Source organism: Cryptomeria japonica, chromosome 1, assembly GCF_030272615.1.
Source record: "Cryptomeria japonica chromosome 1, Sugi_1.0, whole genome shotgun sequence".
NCBI classification, from domain to species: Eukaryota; Viridiplantae; Streptophyta; class Pinopsida; order Cupressales; family Cupressaceae; genus Cryptomeria; species Cryptomeria japonica.
In genome coordinates this window covers 59,206,884-59,226,674 of record NC_081405.1, presented here as the reverse complement: position 1 = coordinate 59,226,674, position 19,791 = coordinate 59,206,884, and the positions used below count along the sequence as shown (strand labels likewise).

At 35.1% G+C, this 19,791-nt stretch overlaps 2 protein-coding genes across 3 annotated transcripts in view; both read left to right on the top strand.

The window, feature by feature from the left end:
- Positions 1-19,791, top strand: part of LOC131063213 (protein PTST homolog 2, chloroplastic) — a 43,562-nt gene that overhangs the window by 17,805 nt on the left and 5,966 nt on the right. The gene's annotated exons all lie outside the window — the stretch shown is intronic.
- Positions 15,039-16,372, top strand: LOC131063215 (uncharacterized). The gene is made up of 2 exons (XM_057997004.2): positions 15,039-15,823; positions 15,926-16,372. Exons 1-2 carry the CDS (start codon positions 15,200-15,202, stop codon positions 16,307-16,309), a joined length of 1,008 nt encoding a protein of 335 aa, XP_057852987.2. The 5' UTR covers positions 15,039-15,199; the 3' UTR covers positions 16,310-16,372.

The following is a 19,791-nucleotide window of genomic DNA, read 5'->3' as shown; positions in this document are numbered from 1 at the left end:
TTGACAATGGAGGTGAATACACCTCAGGTAGCTTCTATGACTTTTGTGTTAAAGCAGGAGTTAAGAGGGAGTTCTGTGTTCCCTACAACCCTCAGCAAAATGGAGTTGCTGAAAGAAAGAACACGACCATTGTTGAAGCTGCAAGAGCCATGATACATGATCAGGACTTGCAACCTTTTCTATGGGCAGAAGCATCCAAAACCGCAGTTTATATTCAGAATAGATGTCCTCATCGAGTCCTAAAGGATGTGACACCTGAAGAAGCCTTTTCAGGAATCAAACCAGACATCAGTCACCTAAGGATATTCAGAAGCCCTGTGTATGTTCATGTACCTAAAGAAAAACGAACCAAGCTGGATCCATCTGGAAAGAAAGGCATCCTAGTAGGATACAACGAATCTTCCAAAGCCTTCAGGATCTACATTTCAGGTCAAAGGTATGTTGAGGTAAGTAGAGATGTAACTTTTGAAGAAGATATTGCTTTCAAAAGATCTAAAGGTTCATTAATCAACAATGATGATATGGTGATGGAAAAACAAGATTCAATTGTTGATGCTAACCCTGAGTTTCAGGAGGAGTCTACTGATCTTCCAGATCAGGAAGTTCATAATGACTCATCAGAACCCATGCAATCTACCGATATACCTCAGGATATTGTGGTCTGCAAGAAGAGACCACTTTGGGTTAGAAATACGATTCAAGATGCTGAAGGGTTTGCTGCTCCCAGAGGAACCTTTAGAAATAGCAAGAGTTTCCAAAATCACGCCAACTACATTTCTGTGATGTGCAATATAATTGAGTCTGAACCCCACAATATCGGAGAAGCTATGTCCCATCATGCTTGGAAATTAGCCATGGATGAAGAGTATGGGTCTATCATCAAGAATGATGTCTGGGACATTGTACCCAAACCCAAAGGTAAGTCTGTCGTTTCCTCTAAATGGTTGTTTAAAATTAAACATAATGCTGATGGTAGTATTGAAAAATATAAAGCTAGGTTTGTAGCACGTGGTTTTTCTAAAAAGGAAGGAATAGATTATGAAGAAACCTTTGCCCCTGTTGCTAGATATACCTCTATTAGGTCTATAATAGCTATTGCTGCAGCCAAAGGTTGGGAGTTGCATCAAATGGACGTTAAGACAACCTTCCTTAATGGTGTCATTGAGGAGGAAGTCTATATTGAGCAACTAGAAGGCTATGTAATCCATAAAAGAGATTCTCATGTTTGCAGGTTGAAGAAAGCCTTATATGGGCTCAAACAGGCTCCTCGCGCTTGGTATGAAAGAATTGATAAGTACTTACTAAGTTTAGGGTTTTCCAAGAATGATGTCGATGCTAACATTTACTTGAAAGTTTATAATGATGAGATGCTTATTTTAGTTTTGTATGTAGATGATTTATTTCTCACGGGTGAAATAAATTAATCATAAGATGTAAAAAGGAATTAGCCTCAGAATTTGAAATGAAGGATTTAGGTCTAATGCACTACTTCCTAGGGTTAGAAGTATGGCAAAGAGCTAATGAAATCTTTCTAAGTCAGGGAAAATACACTATTGATATTTTGAAAAAATTTATAATGATAGATTGTAAACCTATGTGTACTCCTATGGAATCTAACTTAAAGAAGTTAAGTGTTTCTGTAGCTAACTCGGATTTTGCAGATCCCTCTGAGTATAGACAGTTGATTGTCTCCCTGATGTACCTAGTCAATACTAGGCCAGATATCTGTTATGCTGTGAATGCTCTCAATCAGTTTATGAGCTCACCTAAACATGTTCACCTGGTTGCTGCCAAGCACATTCTAAGATACCTACGTGGCACGATTGGTTATGGGTTGAAGTATTCACTTAATACCCCAATCCTCTTGAAAGGCTACTCAGATTCAGATTGGGTAGGAAGTGTCAAGGACAGGAAAAGCACTTCAGGCATCTGCTTCAACTTGGGCTCCGCAGTGATCTCTTGGGCATGCAGAAAGCAATCTTCGGTAGCATTAAGCACTGCAGAAGCTGAGTACATTGCCACATCTGTTGCATCCAGAGAAGCAGTGTGGCTTTGTAAGCTCCTTGTTGGATTATTTGGTCAAGTCAATGATCCTACCACCATTCATTGTGATAATCAAAGCTGTATAAAGATGTTAGCAAATCCTGTATTTCATGATCGGTCCAAACATGTGGAAACACACTATCATTACATTCGGGATACGGTGCAGAGAGGTGCCATTCATCTAAAGTACATTAGCACAGATGAACAGATTGCTGACATCCTCACCAAACCTTTATCCAGAGTGAAGTTCAAGTACTTCAGAGATAGACTTGGTGTCATGGAAAACGGAACCCTGATTGAGAGGGAGCTTCAATCTCAGTGACTATTGGTAGCACTTTGAGTCATTCTTTGCTTGTGTGCAAGAATGAATTACATCCAATCTATGCTTGTGTGCTAGATGGATAATTGTAATAATGTAAAGACCCACTGGTGTATTACACTTTCTATGCTTGTGTGCTAGAACCATCCTATGCTTGTGTGCTAGGTGGAAGATGTAATTCTATGCTTGTGTGCTAGATCCATTCTATGCTTGTGTGCTAGATGGAACTTAAAGGTTCAGATTATGTATTCTCCTCCTCCCTAGTTAAGAGGGATTGTTGATTGTAACTAGGGTTATATGGGTTCGGATTGCCTTAAGGCAACATCTGAACCCCATTTAAGACCGGGTCCTATCCTAGGGTAACGTGACCCTATCTTATGCACAAACAAATACCACGCTATGCAAAAATACTCACCATTTAATATTGGCGCCAAAACCCAAAGAGGCCGACTTGCATTTCAAGGAATAAAAGATGTATATAAATAAGTGACAAATTGCAAGTCAATACACATTCATTCATTCTTCACCTATGCGAATGAGAAAAATAGCTTTGCTTATCAAGTGCGAATTAATAAGGAAGAAGGCGAACTCATCCAGACTTATGCGAATTGGTGCAAGATAACCTAGGTGATGTTGTGCATCTTGAAGAACATGAAAGAGCAGATCTGCTACACAAATAGATCAGATCTGATAGAAAGAGCTAAGTATTGTAATTGTGCATTTTAAGAGGAGAATATATAACCAAGTATTGTAATTGTGCATTTTAAGATGAGAATATATAATCTGACTTGTGGGTCTTTCATGCTGGGTTTTTCCTCATTAGAGGTTTTCCCAGGGTATGCTTGTTGTCTACTGTTTTATTTCTGATTTATGTTGACTTGTTAAATACTGCAAATCTGATTACAATCTAGGGCATATTTAATTTCTACTGGTCTATTAAAATACTGTAAATCTGATTACAAACTAGGGCATAGTTAATTATCTAAGTCTGATTAACATACCTAAGGTCTAAAATCTTCAAAAATAAGGAGTCGAACTTAACTTTGCTGCAGTCCATAACGCTCATAAACATATCGATTTTATTAGCTTTTGCTATGTTTAGTTTTTTTTGGTTTACACCTTTCATTTGATATATTTTTAGTTTTACTTTAGTTGTTATTTATTTATTTTTTTAAATAAAACGTAGCAGTGAGAATATAAAAAGCACAATAAATGAGTGAAACTACATTTACACTCTTTTACTTTTGCATGTGATATAAAGGCTTTTACTTTAGTTTTGTTTTATTTGGTTTTTATAACTAACTTTTTCTTTCCTAAACTCACGTGAATAAAAATTTCTATAATTACTTTACTTTTCACCTAAAACATAAACTTTTTATTTTTATTTTTTTATAACATCCATTCACTTTTATTTATTTATTGAGTTTAACTTTATTTTATTTAAAACATGCAATTTGTAGTGACGAGTGTTAATAAAAATATTTGTTGCAATTCTTAATTATTATAATTTCGAATTATTATTATTTTAAAATTATATTATTTTAATTATAATTATGTAATATTAACTATAACTCTTTGACAAAATATAAATAATTATAATATAATATAAATATTATAGTGGGGGTTGACCCCGTGGTGTGATGGTTAAGTTGTGGCATTTTTTTATATTGCCACCAAGGTTCAAACCATCACAGAGGATGGATAAAAGAGGAGGATGACGTAAAGGAGGAGGAAGGATAGAGAGGAGAAAGAGGAAGGACATAGAGGAGAAGGAGGACGACGTGAAGGAGGATGACACAGAGGAGGAAGAGGAAGGACGTAGAGGAGGAGGAGGAGGAGGACATGAAGAAGGATGTAGAGGAGAAAGAGGAAGGATGTAGAGGAGGACATGAAGGAGGACGTAGAGGAGAAAGAGGAAGGATGTAGAGGAGGAGGACATGAAGGAGAACACAAAGGAGAAAGAGGAAGGACGTAGAGGAGAAAGAGGAAGGATGTAGAGGAGGACATGAAGGAGGACGTAGAGGAGAAAGAGGAAGGACGTAGAGGAGGAGGAGGACATGAAGGAGGACATAGAGGATAAAGAGGAAGGACGTAGAGGAGGAGGAGCATGTAGAGGAAAAAGAGGAAGGACTTAGAGGAGGAAGACATAGATGAGAAAGAGGAAGGACATAGAGGAGAAGGATGGGGACTTAGAGGACATGAAGAGGAGGACATAGAAGAGAAAGAGGAAGGACACAGAGGAGGAGGATGTAGAGGAGAAACGAAGGGCATGAAGGAGAAAGAGGGAGGACATAAAGGAGGAGGACACATAGGAGAAAGATTGTGGCAGGACATAAAATTAATCTTAAACTTAATTGTTAATTATTAGTTTAAGATTGTATTATTTTAATTATATATATGTAATAATAGTAATAACTAATCTTAATAAAATAACTATTAATAATTATAAAAGTGAAAATAGGTATTTTTTGAATGACTAAATGAAAAATATTTAAATTTGTGATTAAAAGTTATTAAATTATTTTCTATATTTTAAAATGATTAAAAAATTATGTTTTTCAAAAAATTTAAAAAAATATATACAAAATTATAATTATAAAGAATACATATGATAATTAGGTTTATTTTTTAATATTAATATTTGTATTTAATTTAATTTAAATATTGTCAATCAAATTCCTATAATTGATTTTACTACCTATATTTTGAGAAATGAAAATTATTAAAATGTATATATCTATATAAAAATCATTTTTTTTTGATAGGTAATAGGCCGTAGCCGCAATATTATTATTATTATTATTATTATTATTATTATTATTATGTTTGATTAGATTGACCCAAGACCTTCCCCATCCTATGGAAGGCCAAGAGTCACAACTTAGAATTCCACTTTAGTGTTTTAACCAGTTAGGCTCAACCCCTTGGACATATAAAAAATCAATTTATTTATAGTATTAAAAATAATAAAAATAGAAAAAAAAACAATTTAAAATAGACATTTGTTTTTTTATATATAAATAAATCCAAAAAAACCTTAAAAACTTATCATTCCTAAAAATTTGCTCCTATAACACCAAATTTTTAAAACCAATCGAGTGTAGATAAATAATTTCTACAATATATTAAGTTAAATATTTAAATCTCAATTTTATATAAATCAAGTTTATTTTGAAAAGTAGAAATAATAATCAGTTTCAATTATTGCAAAATAATTGATTAATTGATTAATAGGTATTTTTTGAATGACTAAATGAAAAATATTTAAATTTGTGATGAAAAGTTATTAAATTATTTTATATAATTCAAAATGATTAAAAAAATTATGATTTTCAAAATATGTTAAAAAATAATATGATTTCAAAAAATATATACAAAATAATAATAATAATAATAAAGAATACATACGGTAATTAGGATTATTTTTTTAATAGAAATATTTATATTTAATTTAATTTAAATAGTGTGAATCAAAATCCTATAATCGATTTTACTACTTATATTTTGAGAAATAAAAAAATTATTATATGTATATATCTATATAAAATATCACTTTATTTACAATCTTACAAATAATAAAAAATAGATTTTTTTTTTGTGCTTGGTAATGGGCCGAAGCCGAATCACTTTTGACCGAAGCTATGAACCAATGAGACCACATTTTTGAGGGGCCACATCCTCATATTTGCTCGGCAATAACACCCTTATATCTCCTTGTGCCGTCCTGTCTTCCATGCTCAGGCATCACCTTATCTCTCCATTGCCTTTGTGTGGGACACATGGGCCTTGAGCGGACTCAAACCCAAAACCTCCCATGTAGGAGTCTCGTAGCTAACCACTGCGTTGTGGGGTCATCCCAAAAATAGAATTTTTTTAATTTAAAATAGAGATTTATTTTTTAAATTTAAAGAAATCCAAAAAAAACCTAAAAATTCTATCATTCCTAAAAATTTGCTCCTATAGCACCAAATTTTTTAAACCAATCATAGTGTAGATAAATAATTTCTATAATATATTAAGTTAAATATATAAATCTCAAGTTTATTTTGAAAACGAAAATAATAATCTATTTTGATTGGTGCAAAATAATTGATTAATTAGTGAATGTAGTAGTATTGCCTATGGGAAATACTAATAAGGATATTAATATATATGCTATAATTTATAAAATTCAATTTAAAACTAAAAATATATGTTTTGTAATTAAAATGTTTATATTTTAATTACAAAACATATATTATAATATTTATTAATAACAAATATATATATATATATATATAAAATTTTCAATATGTATATATACTTATATATAAATATTTTTGAAGAAAATAATTAAATTGAAAATAAATATAAACAAATCTTTTTGTTTTTGTTTTGAAATAAGTTATTTATGTAAACATGAGAAAACAATAAAGGTGGCAATTTTTGTTTTTCTTAACATCTTATTTCAAACAAGCACAATATAAGCAAGTGCGTGATCATAACACCATTCACACATCATGTTTAATTAAACAATGTAAGCATGAAAATGAAAAATACATAAACATCATGAATGTAGTATGAATCCTATGTGAGTGTGTGCATATACACCGGGTACCATCATTTATATTATTGCCAAATGGCTAGGACACTTCTACCTCAGACAAGTTCTCACCTTCGACAAGTACCTGCACTCACTTGCACTTAGGTCCACATCAATAGGTTTGTCCCATAAATCATAGCTGAAGTAAGAATAAAATTCATAATCATAATGTAACACTTAACATCATTTTAATGCATTTGAGTTGATCCATCTACATAACCAATTAATCTAACATAATAACGTGATGTTGAATAGTTTCATCAAATATAATGAATAATAAATGTAGCAAAGATTGAGATGACACATGCCAACAAAATAAAAGTCCAATATACAAATGCCCCTGATTCTAATAAGATTTTGGAGGTTTTGAATCAATTCCAAATTTCTCAAGGCAATAAATGAGAATCAAATTCTAACCACCAAATTAGATGCTACCTCAATTGTCCTTGACGTTTTGTGCTTTTTGTTGGACAATTCCTTCTTTTGGGTTGAGTTGGTTAGCTATGATTTTATTGTAAGAATTCAGGTGTTGGAAGGTTAGAAGATTTGATCCTAAAGATTGAACTCGTTTTTGGCTGGCTTATTTTGTAAAGAATAATCTAGGCGCTTGAAAAGAGGCTGTGTTATAAACTCTTAGAGGCTATTTTAAGGGTTAAGATTTCCTGAGAAACTAGCAAAATATAAATTTCAATGTGGGAACCTGTTGACGTGTATTTTGTACACTATCAAACACATAATAAAATACCCAAGGGTACCTTATCCTCTCTTGAATAAAGCCTCCGAATGCTGAAGATGTCGCGAAAAGGTTCAATCAGGATGACTTCAAGGTTCTTGTATGTAGGGTCTCTACGTGTGGATAAGCTCTCTGTGGTATGATGTGATTTTGCTGGAATCACAAGGGGGACTTACATTTGATGATTGAATGTCTGATCTGCTTTGAATATTGATGGAACACAGGCTCTTACTAGCTTTGATTTTAAGAAAAGGAAAAAAGATGAGGGCGAGGAAAGGATCTAATCCTAATACTAAGGAATGTAGGAGCAATGATTGATCTTTGATGAAATTCTAACTAAGTCTTGTTTTGACATTCCAAGACCATCTCCACAAGGTTAGTGCGATCTTCGAAGGAAAGCTTTATGATGTTTAAATCATCACTGCAGGCATAGACACCATCAGGTTGATGCATATCAATGAAGAAGCGACAATTGAAGTTAAGCTTAAGCTGAATGATTCCAATTGACTACACAAGGCAAGTTTGCAATCAACAAACTGCTAGTAGTATGGATATACGAATTCCACCATCAATCAAGCACATTTCTTCCACTCATCTAATAACATGAAATCAAATACGAGAAGTATAGAGACCATGCAAATTGTCGAATCAACCCATAAATTTCACCATTTCTTCAATGAAGTTGCAAGTCTTTTACAACAACATCTTGGCAACAATCTTTGCCTTCTCTCTCTACTCTACTCTAATTGCTATTCTAATCACCTTCTAACTACTCTCTATTCACTAACTCCTTTCTATTGCTTTCTATCTATTGCCCTTTACAAATGAAATGCCAGGGCTTATATAGTGCCCTCAATACAATTCGATGGCTAAGATCAATTCGAGATCAATGGCCAAGATTTTACAATGAAAACCCTAATTAGGGTTTGTTACAACCATTACATAACATTTAATGCTCGACCAATGAAATAATTGTATTGCTTGGACACATGTCCTCTCTGGAAAATTCCACCAATGGATAGCCGGGGTAGGTACATCGAATTTTGTGCCACCTTCCATGAGTTAGGTACATTGAATCTGGACATTGTTGAGGTGGACCACACTGACTGGAGAAGTGATGACTAGGATGCCACCTTGTCTGACACTTGTAACTTGGTAGATATTCAACTTGATGTTGTTGAGAAGCTAGCTTTAATTAATTCATCTGGAACTATCTGCTTCTTCAACGAACCCTTGCTCTAACTCCTTGTGTACTTGATTGGCAGGATGATTGATGTACCTCGCCTTGGAATGCTGGATTGGAAGAGGTCGCCCTTATCCTGATGATGCTGGATCGAAGAAGGTCATCCTTGTCGATGTTAGGCTGGAGGAGGTCGCCCTTGTCCTTGCTTGATCTTCTTGGAGGAGACCGTCCTTGATCTGGCTTGATTTTCCAACTCCGGGATCCCCATTTGATGCCTACACAAAATATTAAAGTTAGTCTTTTGAGCATCAAACCTCAAAGCATGAAATTTAAGACCTTTCAAAGGTAAAACTTAAGATATTAATTTGAAAAAGTCATGATAAATCAAGAACTATACATTTTCAAATTAATAATGAATGGAAATTGGATTTTCAAGACTTAGATTCAATAGGATCACAATAAGTCTTGAATAAGAACTTCAAAAAAGTAATTCTTCATACCTTCTCTTGAGTATTAAACTCTAAGAAATGATGCAAAAAAATAGATGAATTTCGCTAGGCAAAGTGTAGATCATAGCCTCCTCTTGGATGAATCACGCCTCCTCTAGCTTCAAAAGAATTTTACCTTCCACTAGCTTCTCCACATTTAATAGAAATTCGCTCTACTCCTCTGGATTTCGCTCCTCAAATTGCTCTCCAATTTCGCACTTGAAAGAATGATTGAATGATTTGAATTGTGAAACAACACCTCCAATATATAGAGCACTCACCTTCCACTTACCCATGAGGCCGACCTAGCAAATAAAAAGTGAAATAATAAATAAAAACTCAAAAGGAGTAGGCCGACTTGTCAAATAAAGGCAAATAATGCCTTGTGCGCTCAACTTTTAATTTTTAATTTCACAAAAATTAATTTTAAATGCCTTTATAATAGAAATTCGATTTTTTGAGGCCCAAAATTAATTTATTAAATGCCAATTTAATTAATTTTTTCAAATATTCCAAAGTCAGCAATTTGGCATCTAATGCGATTTGGAGAATATTAACGCCCAAATATGGTAAAAAATAATGAATGCCATTAATTTCGCTCTGGTCCCTTGGAGAGGGACAGGAGCACTTTTTGCATTCTAGGCCTTGCATTCCTCATTTTCACGTTCAAAACTTCATCTAGGCATTTTAAAATGGCATTTTTGATTGGAGTCTTGAGTTTAATTCACTTGATTTTTAGGAGGACGGTGCCTTTAGGACATTTTCGCCCTGGACCCTGGGTGAGGGACAGGTGCACTTTTTCACTTTTGGGTTAGGATTCTCAATTTTTTGAAGTCAAACCTTTGTTCACCATGCTTTAGATGATCCTTCCCATCTCACACAACTTTGCCTTAGCATAATCTCGGAGGGAATTTGTTGTTTTCATAAAAAGCGCTCTGGTCCTTCAGTGAGGGACGGGAGCACTTTTGAGTCCATTGCATGAATTCTTGATCATATCAACTTCAAATTATCCTCCAGGCGTAGAATATCACATTTCACTCCATCTTGAGCCTTGGTAATAAAAATATCATTTCAAAATGCAAGGTAAATGGTCATATTTGGAAATTGCGCCCTGGTCCCTTGGTGAGGGACGGGAGCACTTTTGCCAATTGTTGTCAAAATTTGCAACTCTCGCATCTTAATTCCACTTCAAGGCATTTTAAACACTTTTTCAAACTTACGCCTTGGCCTCAATTTGTCCAAAATTGGTGAAAAAGGCTAGATAACATGTTAAGTGCTTTGGTCCTTCAGTGAGGGACAGGAGCACTTTTTCAACTTCAAGCTTATCCGTCCTTTGCTAGCTTCCCAAATTATATTCAGTGGGCTAATCATGTCCTCTTACATTCATTTCAATCACAAACTTGCCTTGGCCTTGCAGGGAATTCACACTTTTTGGAAAATCGCTCTGGTCCCTTGGAGAGGGACGAGAGCACTTTTGGAAAATCGCTCAGGTCCCTTGGAGAGGGACAGGAGCACTTTTTACATCTTGGCATACTTCTTTGTTCTTTAAACCTCTCAATTGCGTCCAAGGCATAAAACATCATTCGTCCTTCCCATCCAAGTCAAGTTTTGCCATAAAATATCAAACAAAGAGGAGAAACTTGAAAAAGTACCATGGTCCTTCAGTGAGGGACGGAGCACTTTTTGTCATTTGAGTTGATTTACTCCTTTGTAGACCACTTAAATTATATTCAATGGACAAAACATGCCTCCCTTGACCTCTTCAAATCATAAAATCACTTTAACCTTGCAAAGATAGTGCGAATTTGAAATTCAGTGCTCCGGTCCTCCAGTGAGGGACAAGAGCACTTTTTGCCTTCTAAGCCAAATTGTCTCACTTTTCATCTCGAAATTCCTTTGCTAGGGAAGATTTCATCTTACTTCATGCTATGAATAAAAGTTAATGTCCAATAAAGGTCTAAAATTGTGCATATAAAGAAAAGTGCTTTGGTCCTTCAGTGAGGGACGGGAGCTCTTTTTACCTTATAGGCAAAAACTTCATCATTTCATTGTTTTTAATCAAGTCTGGATGCTTTATCATGTTCATTTCGTCCTTCACCATGCCTTTGATGTCTCAATTTAACCAAACAAGGCTAGGAATGACTCAAATAAGTCTTTTCGCCCTGTTCCTTCAGTGAAGGACGGGAGCACTTTGCCTTGGTCCCTTGGAGAGGGACGGGAGCACTTTTGCTGTTTCAAGCATCATCTTACCTCCGAAATTTGATCAAAATTTACCTAGGCAAGAATATACAATTTCATCTTCAAAATGCTAACACTTAGACAAAATTTGAATTTTACCCCCAAAAAAAACCTGACTAGACCTAACCTGGGACATATCTGACTTCCTGACAGACTTATCTTATTGAGTCAATCTCAATCCTCGGGAGGACGCTTAATAACTTTCAAAATTTGACTGGACTCAGCTTGAAAAATATCTAAAAGAAACCCCTAAGGTTTAGCCTTAGCCCAAACAACTCACTCACTCACTCAAAACCCTAAAAGCAGGAGAAGAACAGGCAAAACAAAAGCGAAAAAAGGGGGTCCCCATTTTAATGGGGCGATGTGTGAAAACGTCACAACAAAACCCTACTAAAATTTGTAATCTGTTTATTTCAAATTTACAAAGGATCATGCCTGCAATTCTTAAATGTTCTTTTCCTTGGTAGTGATGTGCCATGTTGTATCGCCTTTAAACTATGTTACCCCAAGTTTCTAGGACTGTGTTAAAATATGAACCAGAATGCAAATAAAAAGTAATGAACAGAAACTTAAACACAAGAACAACAGGAGCACAAAATTTATCTTGGGAAAACCCTCCACTTGAGGGTGAAAAACCTAGCCCACAAAAGAAAATATTTTTATTGAGATTTCTAAAACAGATACAAAAATTATTGATGACTTCAATCATCGATTAAAGAAACCTAAGACACTTCCTTTATGGATACAATTCCTTGACTGTAGAATCAGGATAATGACAGCCTCTCGAGACTCACAATACAAAAGATATGATACTCATGACAAACACACATATGAATTGATATTCACGCTAATTGAACTAAATGAATTTCGGCACACATATATAATACGATCAACACTAAGGCAGCTCACACGGGAGATGAAGATCCATAGTTACAAAGACCCATTGTATTCCAAAGAAACGGTCATTGCTCTTCATGCCGTTACAAAGCTTAACGACCTCATACAAGAATAAACCATTGTCAAAACTTGACGGCACCATAAAGGATAAAACCGATGAACCATAATCACATATGCGGTGGAAAGAATCGACAACCACGATCCTAATTCATGCCGACTCAATAGAGAGAATGGAAGAAATACAAAGGAAGTAGCTCAGCAATTCAATACAGATATATAAATTTTCTCGCAGCTACAAAAAATTTCAACAGACAAGACAACAGGGGACGCGTTTTAGGGATGGAGACAACATGGAGGCCATTTTCTAGCGGACGATAGGGGATGGCTATTAAAGAAATAGGGAAAATTTTAAAACTATAGAAAATTTCAAATATTCATGTAATTGCATTGATAAGGCGGTCATCATATACATCATAGAACCTTAACACTTTTTTTGTGTTGAATGTGCATGCATCATTTTTTTGTTTGTCTTCATGGGTGAAGTATTGTGATTTGCTCTAATATGATATCCATCTATGGTCACATGTTGTATATTCTCAATTTTTTCTTTTGTTGAGAGCCCCATTGGAACCTTCAATTACCTATTCATGAAAAAGGAACATAGTAAAAAGTCTTTAGATTTTATTAGTCATAAACTAAGTTACCGGTTCTTCCCTTTTGGCTTGGGTCTGGGTCTTGGTTCATGCCTGGTCCTAGTTCAGCCCGGGTTCGACCTGGGTTCCACCCGGGTCCTTCCTAGGTGGCCGGGTTACCTGTGGGTCCAGGGAACCCGACCACCTGGGAAGGACCCGGGTGGAACCCAAGAGGTTCCGGGTGAACCCAGGAGGACCCGTGTGAACCCAAGCCCGTGGGTTCCCAAAAACGGGGCCCACAGGTCAAAAAAACAATAAAAAAGAATAAAAAAAGACTTTTTAAATTAGTTTTTAATAATAAAACCCTAATTCGCCCTTTTATGATGCATTTCATGCATCAAAACATTCATTCAACTAATTCTATTTGCATTTTTAAAGATTTTTTCTCTACAGCTAGGTTTTTTAGTTTTTGCATTTTTCTTCGAAGGTGGAGACTATGAAGATGTGAGACATGCATAAAAGGCGTAGGAATCACTGGAGAAGGAAGGTTTAGCCATCAAAGGTGAGTGAATCTGAATTTTTTTAAAGTTTTTTTTAAATTTTAAATTTTTTAAAAAGTTTTTCTATTTAAAAAAAAAAAAAGTCTTGTGTATATTTTTACACTTTGTATGCATAGTATAGGGTTATAATGCTGAAATTTTATCAATTTTTTTCAATAATGTTGTGTTTTCTCTTTTTTATTTTAGGTGCTTTATTCATATAATCATACATAATGGCTGAAACTGGAATTGCAAGTGCAAGCTCTAGTTCAATTGCCCATGCCCGAACTGAAAATAACCCCTTTAAAATTGATCAAGATTCACCACTTTGGCATTATACAACAATGATCAAGCAAGTGTTTGGTGGTGGGGGTTTTGTTTGGAAGTGTAACCATTGTGGCATTGAGTATACCAGCTCATACTATCGAGTGAAAGGCCACCTTTGTTTCATCACCGAGCGTGGAATAAAATTTTGTAAGGGATCAGATGGCAAGGGGTTGTCAAAAGCTCTAGTTTTGGAATATATTAGAGAACGAGAGGAAGCTGATAGGAGAAGTGGCAAAACAAAGATTGATCATCCTCTTGTCCAGTCAAGCTCGAAGACTACGAGGCCTTCTAGTAGTATTGGCTCCACAAGACCAGCCGGTTCACATCCTTTCATGCCAAAACCACCAATTGCTCCACTAGAGAATTAAAATGTTGTGGCTTCACGGAAAAGAGGCCCATTGGATACTGCCTTCAAAAATGAAATGAGAGAGATTGCAGATCAAAGCATTGGGCGTTGCCTTTATGGCAATGGGCTTCCTTTCAACCTTGTTAGATCACCTTATTTTCGGGACATGGTACATAACCTTTGCAACACACCTTCTGATTATGTTTGTCCAGGGTATGAAAAGGTGAGAACCACCTTATTGGCAAAGGAGAAAGCATCCGTAGAGTCACAGTTGAAAGTCATCAAAGATACATGGCTGGAAACAGGTTTGACCATCGTTTTTGATGGATGGAAAGATTGTAAAAATAGGCCATTGATCAATGTTATAGCAGTGTGCCCTAAAGGGGCAATGTTTTTGAAAGCGGTGTATTGTGAGGGGCAAGTGAAAGATGCAAGTTTCATTGCCAATATCCTCATAGAATGCATTGACATGGTGGGGCCTTGAAATGTTGTCCAAGTCATAACGGACAATGCTAAAAATTGTAGGGCAGAAGGGACTTTAGTGGAGGCTACATACGGTCACATCTTTTGGACACCATGTGCAATCTACTCAATTTAATCATGCAAAAGATTGGCACACAAATTGATTGGGTGAAAAAACTGTTTGTGACTAATCATCATATGTTACAATCCATTTTTGGGACCTTCTCCAAGTTGGAGTTGTTGAAGGTAATTACTAATTTAAATTTTATTTTTTAATTTTTAATTTTAATTTTTTATAATTGATATATGCTGTGTATTTTTTTATGTCATGTTAGGTAGCCGAAACACGATTTGCATCTCACACGCTTGTCTTAAGACGACTTGTGAAGGTGCGAGAGGCCTTGAGTTCTATGGTCATCAACGAATTGTGGAGTGTATGGAAGCAGGCCCAGACAGAAAGAGCTCTAAAAGTAAGAGCATTGATCCTTAATGAGAAATGGTGGGATACTGTGGAATATGTTTTGAATTTCACTGAGCCCATCATGAGCATGATTAGGCATGTTGATATTGATCGCCCATGTTTGGGTGAGATTTATGATGGCATGGATTGCATGGTGGAAAAAATAAGAGAAGTAATAAAAAGAAAAGTAAATGACCCAACAAAAACATTTTTCAAAGTTGTGCAGAATATTATTGTTGACCGTTGGAACAAGATGACCAATCCCTTACATCTCTTAGCATTTGCTTTGACACCTAAATTTTATAGTGCAGAGATGCTTGCAACACCAAGGAGGGTACCACCATATAGAGATGCAGAGGTTGCTTCTGGCTATAGAGCTGCCTTTAAAAAGATATATCAAGATGAGGAGACAAGAAATGTTGTCATGGAGGAGTTTGGCCAATTTGTATCCACAAAAAATCATGATGTTGTAGCTCTCAATTCTAGATATGGGATGGATGCTGATGAGTGGTGGTATGTACATGGTCAAGGCTCCGTTTACTGGCAGCCTCTTGCAATTAAACTTCTCTCCCAAGTATGTATCTTTTTATTTTTATAGTTTTCCAATTTCATTTGATGCTATCATATTTTTATTTTATAATTTATAAATTTCTAAATATGTTTTAACTTTTAACAGGTTGCAAGTTCTTTTTCAGCTGAGCGGAATTGGAGTACATACTCCTTCATCCACTTAGTCAAACGTAATCGTTTGGGTGCAAAGAGAGCTGAGGATTTGGTCCACGTACACTCCAACCTTCATTTGTTGTCACATAAGGACCCTGAATATAATGTGGGTGCAACAAGGAATTGGGATCTAACCCCTAAGTGTGCTGATTTAGATGCTATAGTTGCACAACTTGCCCAAGTCTCTATAGACGAGGCAACTATGGAACTTGAGAGAGACATGGCTAGTGGGAGTGGCATTCCATTCGATAGTGGTTCAATTGATGCTGGATTTGAACCACTTGATGACCTTGGGCTTGGGTTGGATGGTTCAGATGAAGATGAATATGGAATTTAAATCCCATAGATGGCTTGTAATTTGAATTTTTATTGTGTCATGACATATTCACATTTTGAAACTTGAAACTTGAATATTATCTTTTTTGCAAATTATGAATATGATATTAGACTTTAGTTATTAGTTTACTGATTACATTTGCGATAGATGAATATTTATTGGCATTGGCAATTATGGATTTATGATTTATCATTTATGTATGGAAAGTCACATTGTATATTTTATTTTTGTATGGATTGTATATATTGAACATATATATATATATATATGTAGGGACGAACCCGTACCCGTACCCAAGATTTTTTGTTGTTGTTGCCGAATCTGCGAATCTGTACCCGAATCCGAACCCAAACCTGTAACTTAGGTCATAAACATACACAATTTCTGTATAATGAGACTGCAAGCACTTATTGCCCTTATATTGAGTATGAAAGACATAAGGATCCTTACTTTAGGCACTTTCAACTCAAATGACAAGCTATCCACAATGCAGTGCTACTTTAGACATAAATGGCCTCTCCCAAAGAACAATACAAAGCTGTAAGTTTCATTAGGAAAACTAAAGAAGTTTAAGCTAAAATTATCAGCATCATGTTTACCAATATGCAATTACCTAACTTAATCTATTCACATCAGAAAGTGATAGTTGGTAGAGGAATAAGGCAATTTCAATTTTGAGATCTCAAAAAAAAGTCAAAATATTGAACTTGTAACCTTTAATATTAGTGCATATGATCTGTCTGCTATTGTTCATGAATCAAGTCAATGGCAATTCACATAGATTTCTGGGAAAACTCTTGCTACAATCCCCGTTTTTGATCCAGGTCAATAATCTTGCTTCCCTATACACTTCTTTAGTGTAGTTGTCATCTAACTGAACTGACAAAAGCTGCTACCAATGAGAAGAAGAGCTACATCTTTAACCATTATTGTAAATCAAATCTCCCTCGTCATTTCAGCTGCTTTAGGTCTGAAAGAGATTACCAGATACATCCTTATTTTGTAACTCAAAGAGCTACTCAGACTGCTTCAATCTCTCAAACAAATGATATTTTTTATGACCAGTTTGATGTGGCATAGTAAACCACCAGTGCCTTACATAATTCTTGATATCTCCATGCTATGACTTTGTCTTAAAATGAAAGAAGTACTAGCAGGTGGATCATAAACAGCCATTCACACTAATTAGCCAACGCTGAGAAAATGACACCATCTTAACATGCCAGAGGAAAAAAGACACCCATTCTTCATCCACATCTTTTAGAAAGACATACGTTCTTCATCATCATCCTATATAAATATATCAAGACAGCCAGCAACAAACATCCAACTATTTGTGGAAATATTTCTCATCTATTACCATATATGATATAAACAGAATAAGCTGCTTGAAGAGATTAATATTTGAGGTTTAACCCTTGCGACCATGGAAACTGTAACCAAGCAGACAAGATCTGGAGTCTGGACAGCCATGTGTTTTCTAAGATCATAACTTTGAGCTTATTGTCAGTAAATATTGACATCCCTTTATTTATTTTCAACTTTTGTGTATTTTTTTGTTAAATGAGAAGGAAAATTCCTGGGCTGTTTTTATAAATGTCCCTGGGATGTTTCCAATTTAAAAAAAATTGGGGATGGCGGACGTTTCCGACCTGTCCCTATGTCCACGAAATGTCCCCTGCTGCGGACACCCCTATTTTGGTCTGGGATGCATCCCTTGGTTACGTAGGGCTTTAAGTTAAACAACTTGGTGAGATCTGTTATTATGCTTATTATAGGGTTTTGTGTGAAATCTGTTCATGGAATGTGGTGGATCTATGAATTTAACCTGAATATCTATATAATTTCAGTTCTTTATAGTTTATACTGATCACTGCAGTAAGGTTATTTGGATTTCATCAAACCAATTAGAATTGAGGATATAGAACAACATATTTTTGTCTTGATTTAATTATAATTCATATTTTTTTCATTTTTTATTCTTATCTGAAACCCTAACTTCTTCTGATATGTTTTCATAATATGTTAGATTTAGATTAAAGGTAGTTTATAAGTAGAACAAGATTAGAATTGAGTTAGAGTAGATGAATTTAGTGAACATCTTAGAGATTTATTTATTGTTTAAGTAGAATTGAAATATTGACTGTAAGAAGTCGTTTAGTTTGAGGTTTATCCCGTATGCCCCTATGTTAAACAAATGACATAGGCCACTTAGCTTTTTCAACACTGTTAAGATTTGACATAATTATAAAGGAACCTGGTAGTTGATTTATCCCTAGGGTCTTTCAACTTTTCAAGAGAAGTAGAGTGCCTGTTGTTCTGCATGCGTTGGTTTTTCCAAAACCACCATCAATAGAACTCACAAGTCTTTGCTAGAAGACAAAGATTTTTGCACAAAAAGAGTTTACAAATTCATGGCACTTGACTGAGATTGATTTCCAAGTGACACATGGGAGATTCTAGGAGGTTGAAAAGACATTTTCACCATGGAGGACGAAGTTGAAGTTTGACTTTTATTAATTTCATGTCATGACCTAGATTAACGGATCATCATTGGACTGCCATTTATGTTTGTTCATTTTTAAACACTTACAGTCCTACATTGGCTGGTTTAATTATGTAATGTCCCCACTTTGAAATACAATTTAATGGTAAATGATTGGGAGTTGATTTATCCTAGGGTATTTCAACTTTTCAAGAGAAGTAGAGTGCCTGTTGTTCTGCGTGTGTTGGCATTTCCAAAACCACCATCAATAGAATTCACTAGTCTTTGCTAGAAGACAGATTTTTGCTCAGAAAGAGTTTACAAATTCATGGCATTTGACTTAGATTGATTTCCAAGTGACACATGGGAGATTCTAGAAGGTTGAAAAGACATTTTCACCATGGAGGACGAAGTTGAAGTTTGACTTTTATTAATTTCATGTCATGAGCTAGATTAACGGATCATCATTGGACTGCCATTTATGTTTGTTCATTTTAAAACACTTACAGTCCTACATTGGCTGGTTTAATTATGTAATGTCCCCACTTCAAAAACCAATTTAATGGTAAATGATTGGGAGTTGATTTATCCTAGGGTCTTTCAACTTTTCAAGAGAAGTAGAGTGCCTGTTGTTCTGCGTGTGTTGGTTCTTCCAAAACCACCATCAATAGAACTCACAAGTCTTTGCTAGAAGACAAAGATCTTTGCACAGAAAGAGTTTACAAATTCATGGCATTTGACTTCGATTGATTTCCAAGTGACACATGGGAGATTCTAGGAGGTTGAAAAGACATTTTCACCATGGAGGACGAAGTTGAAGTTTGACTTTTATTAATTTCATGTCATGAGCTAGATTAATAGATCATCATTGGACTGCCATTTATGTTTGTTCATTTTTAAACACTTACAGTCCTACATTCGCTGGTTTAATTATTTAATGTCCCCACTTTGAAATACAATTTAATGGTAAATGATAATAATAAAATTCAAATTAAAA

Bases quoted from the DNA above. Each gene is read 5' to 3' on its own strand.
- LOC131063215 (XM_057997004.2), top strand. From the start codon at position 15,200: ATGGTCATCAACGAATTGTGGAGTGTATGGAAGCAGGCCCAGACAGAA. The intron at 15,824-15,925 runs GTATGTATCTTT...AACTTTTAACAG, and splicing joins CAATTAAACTTCTCTCCCAA to GTTGCAAGTTCTTTTTCAGC.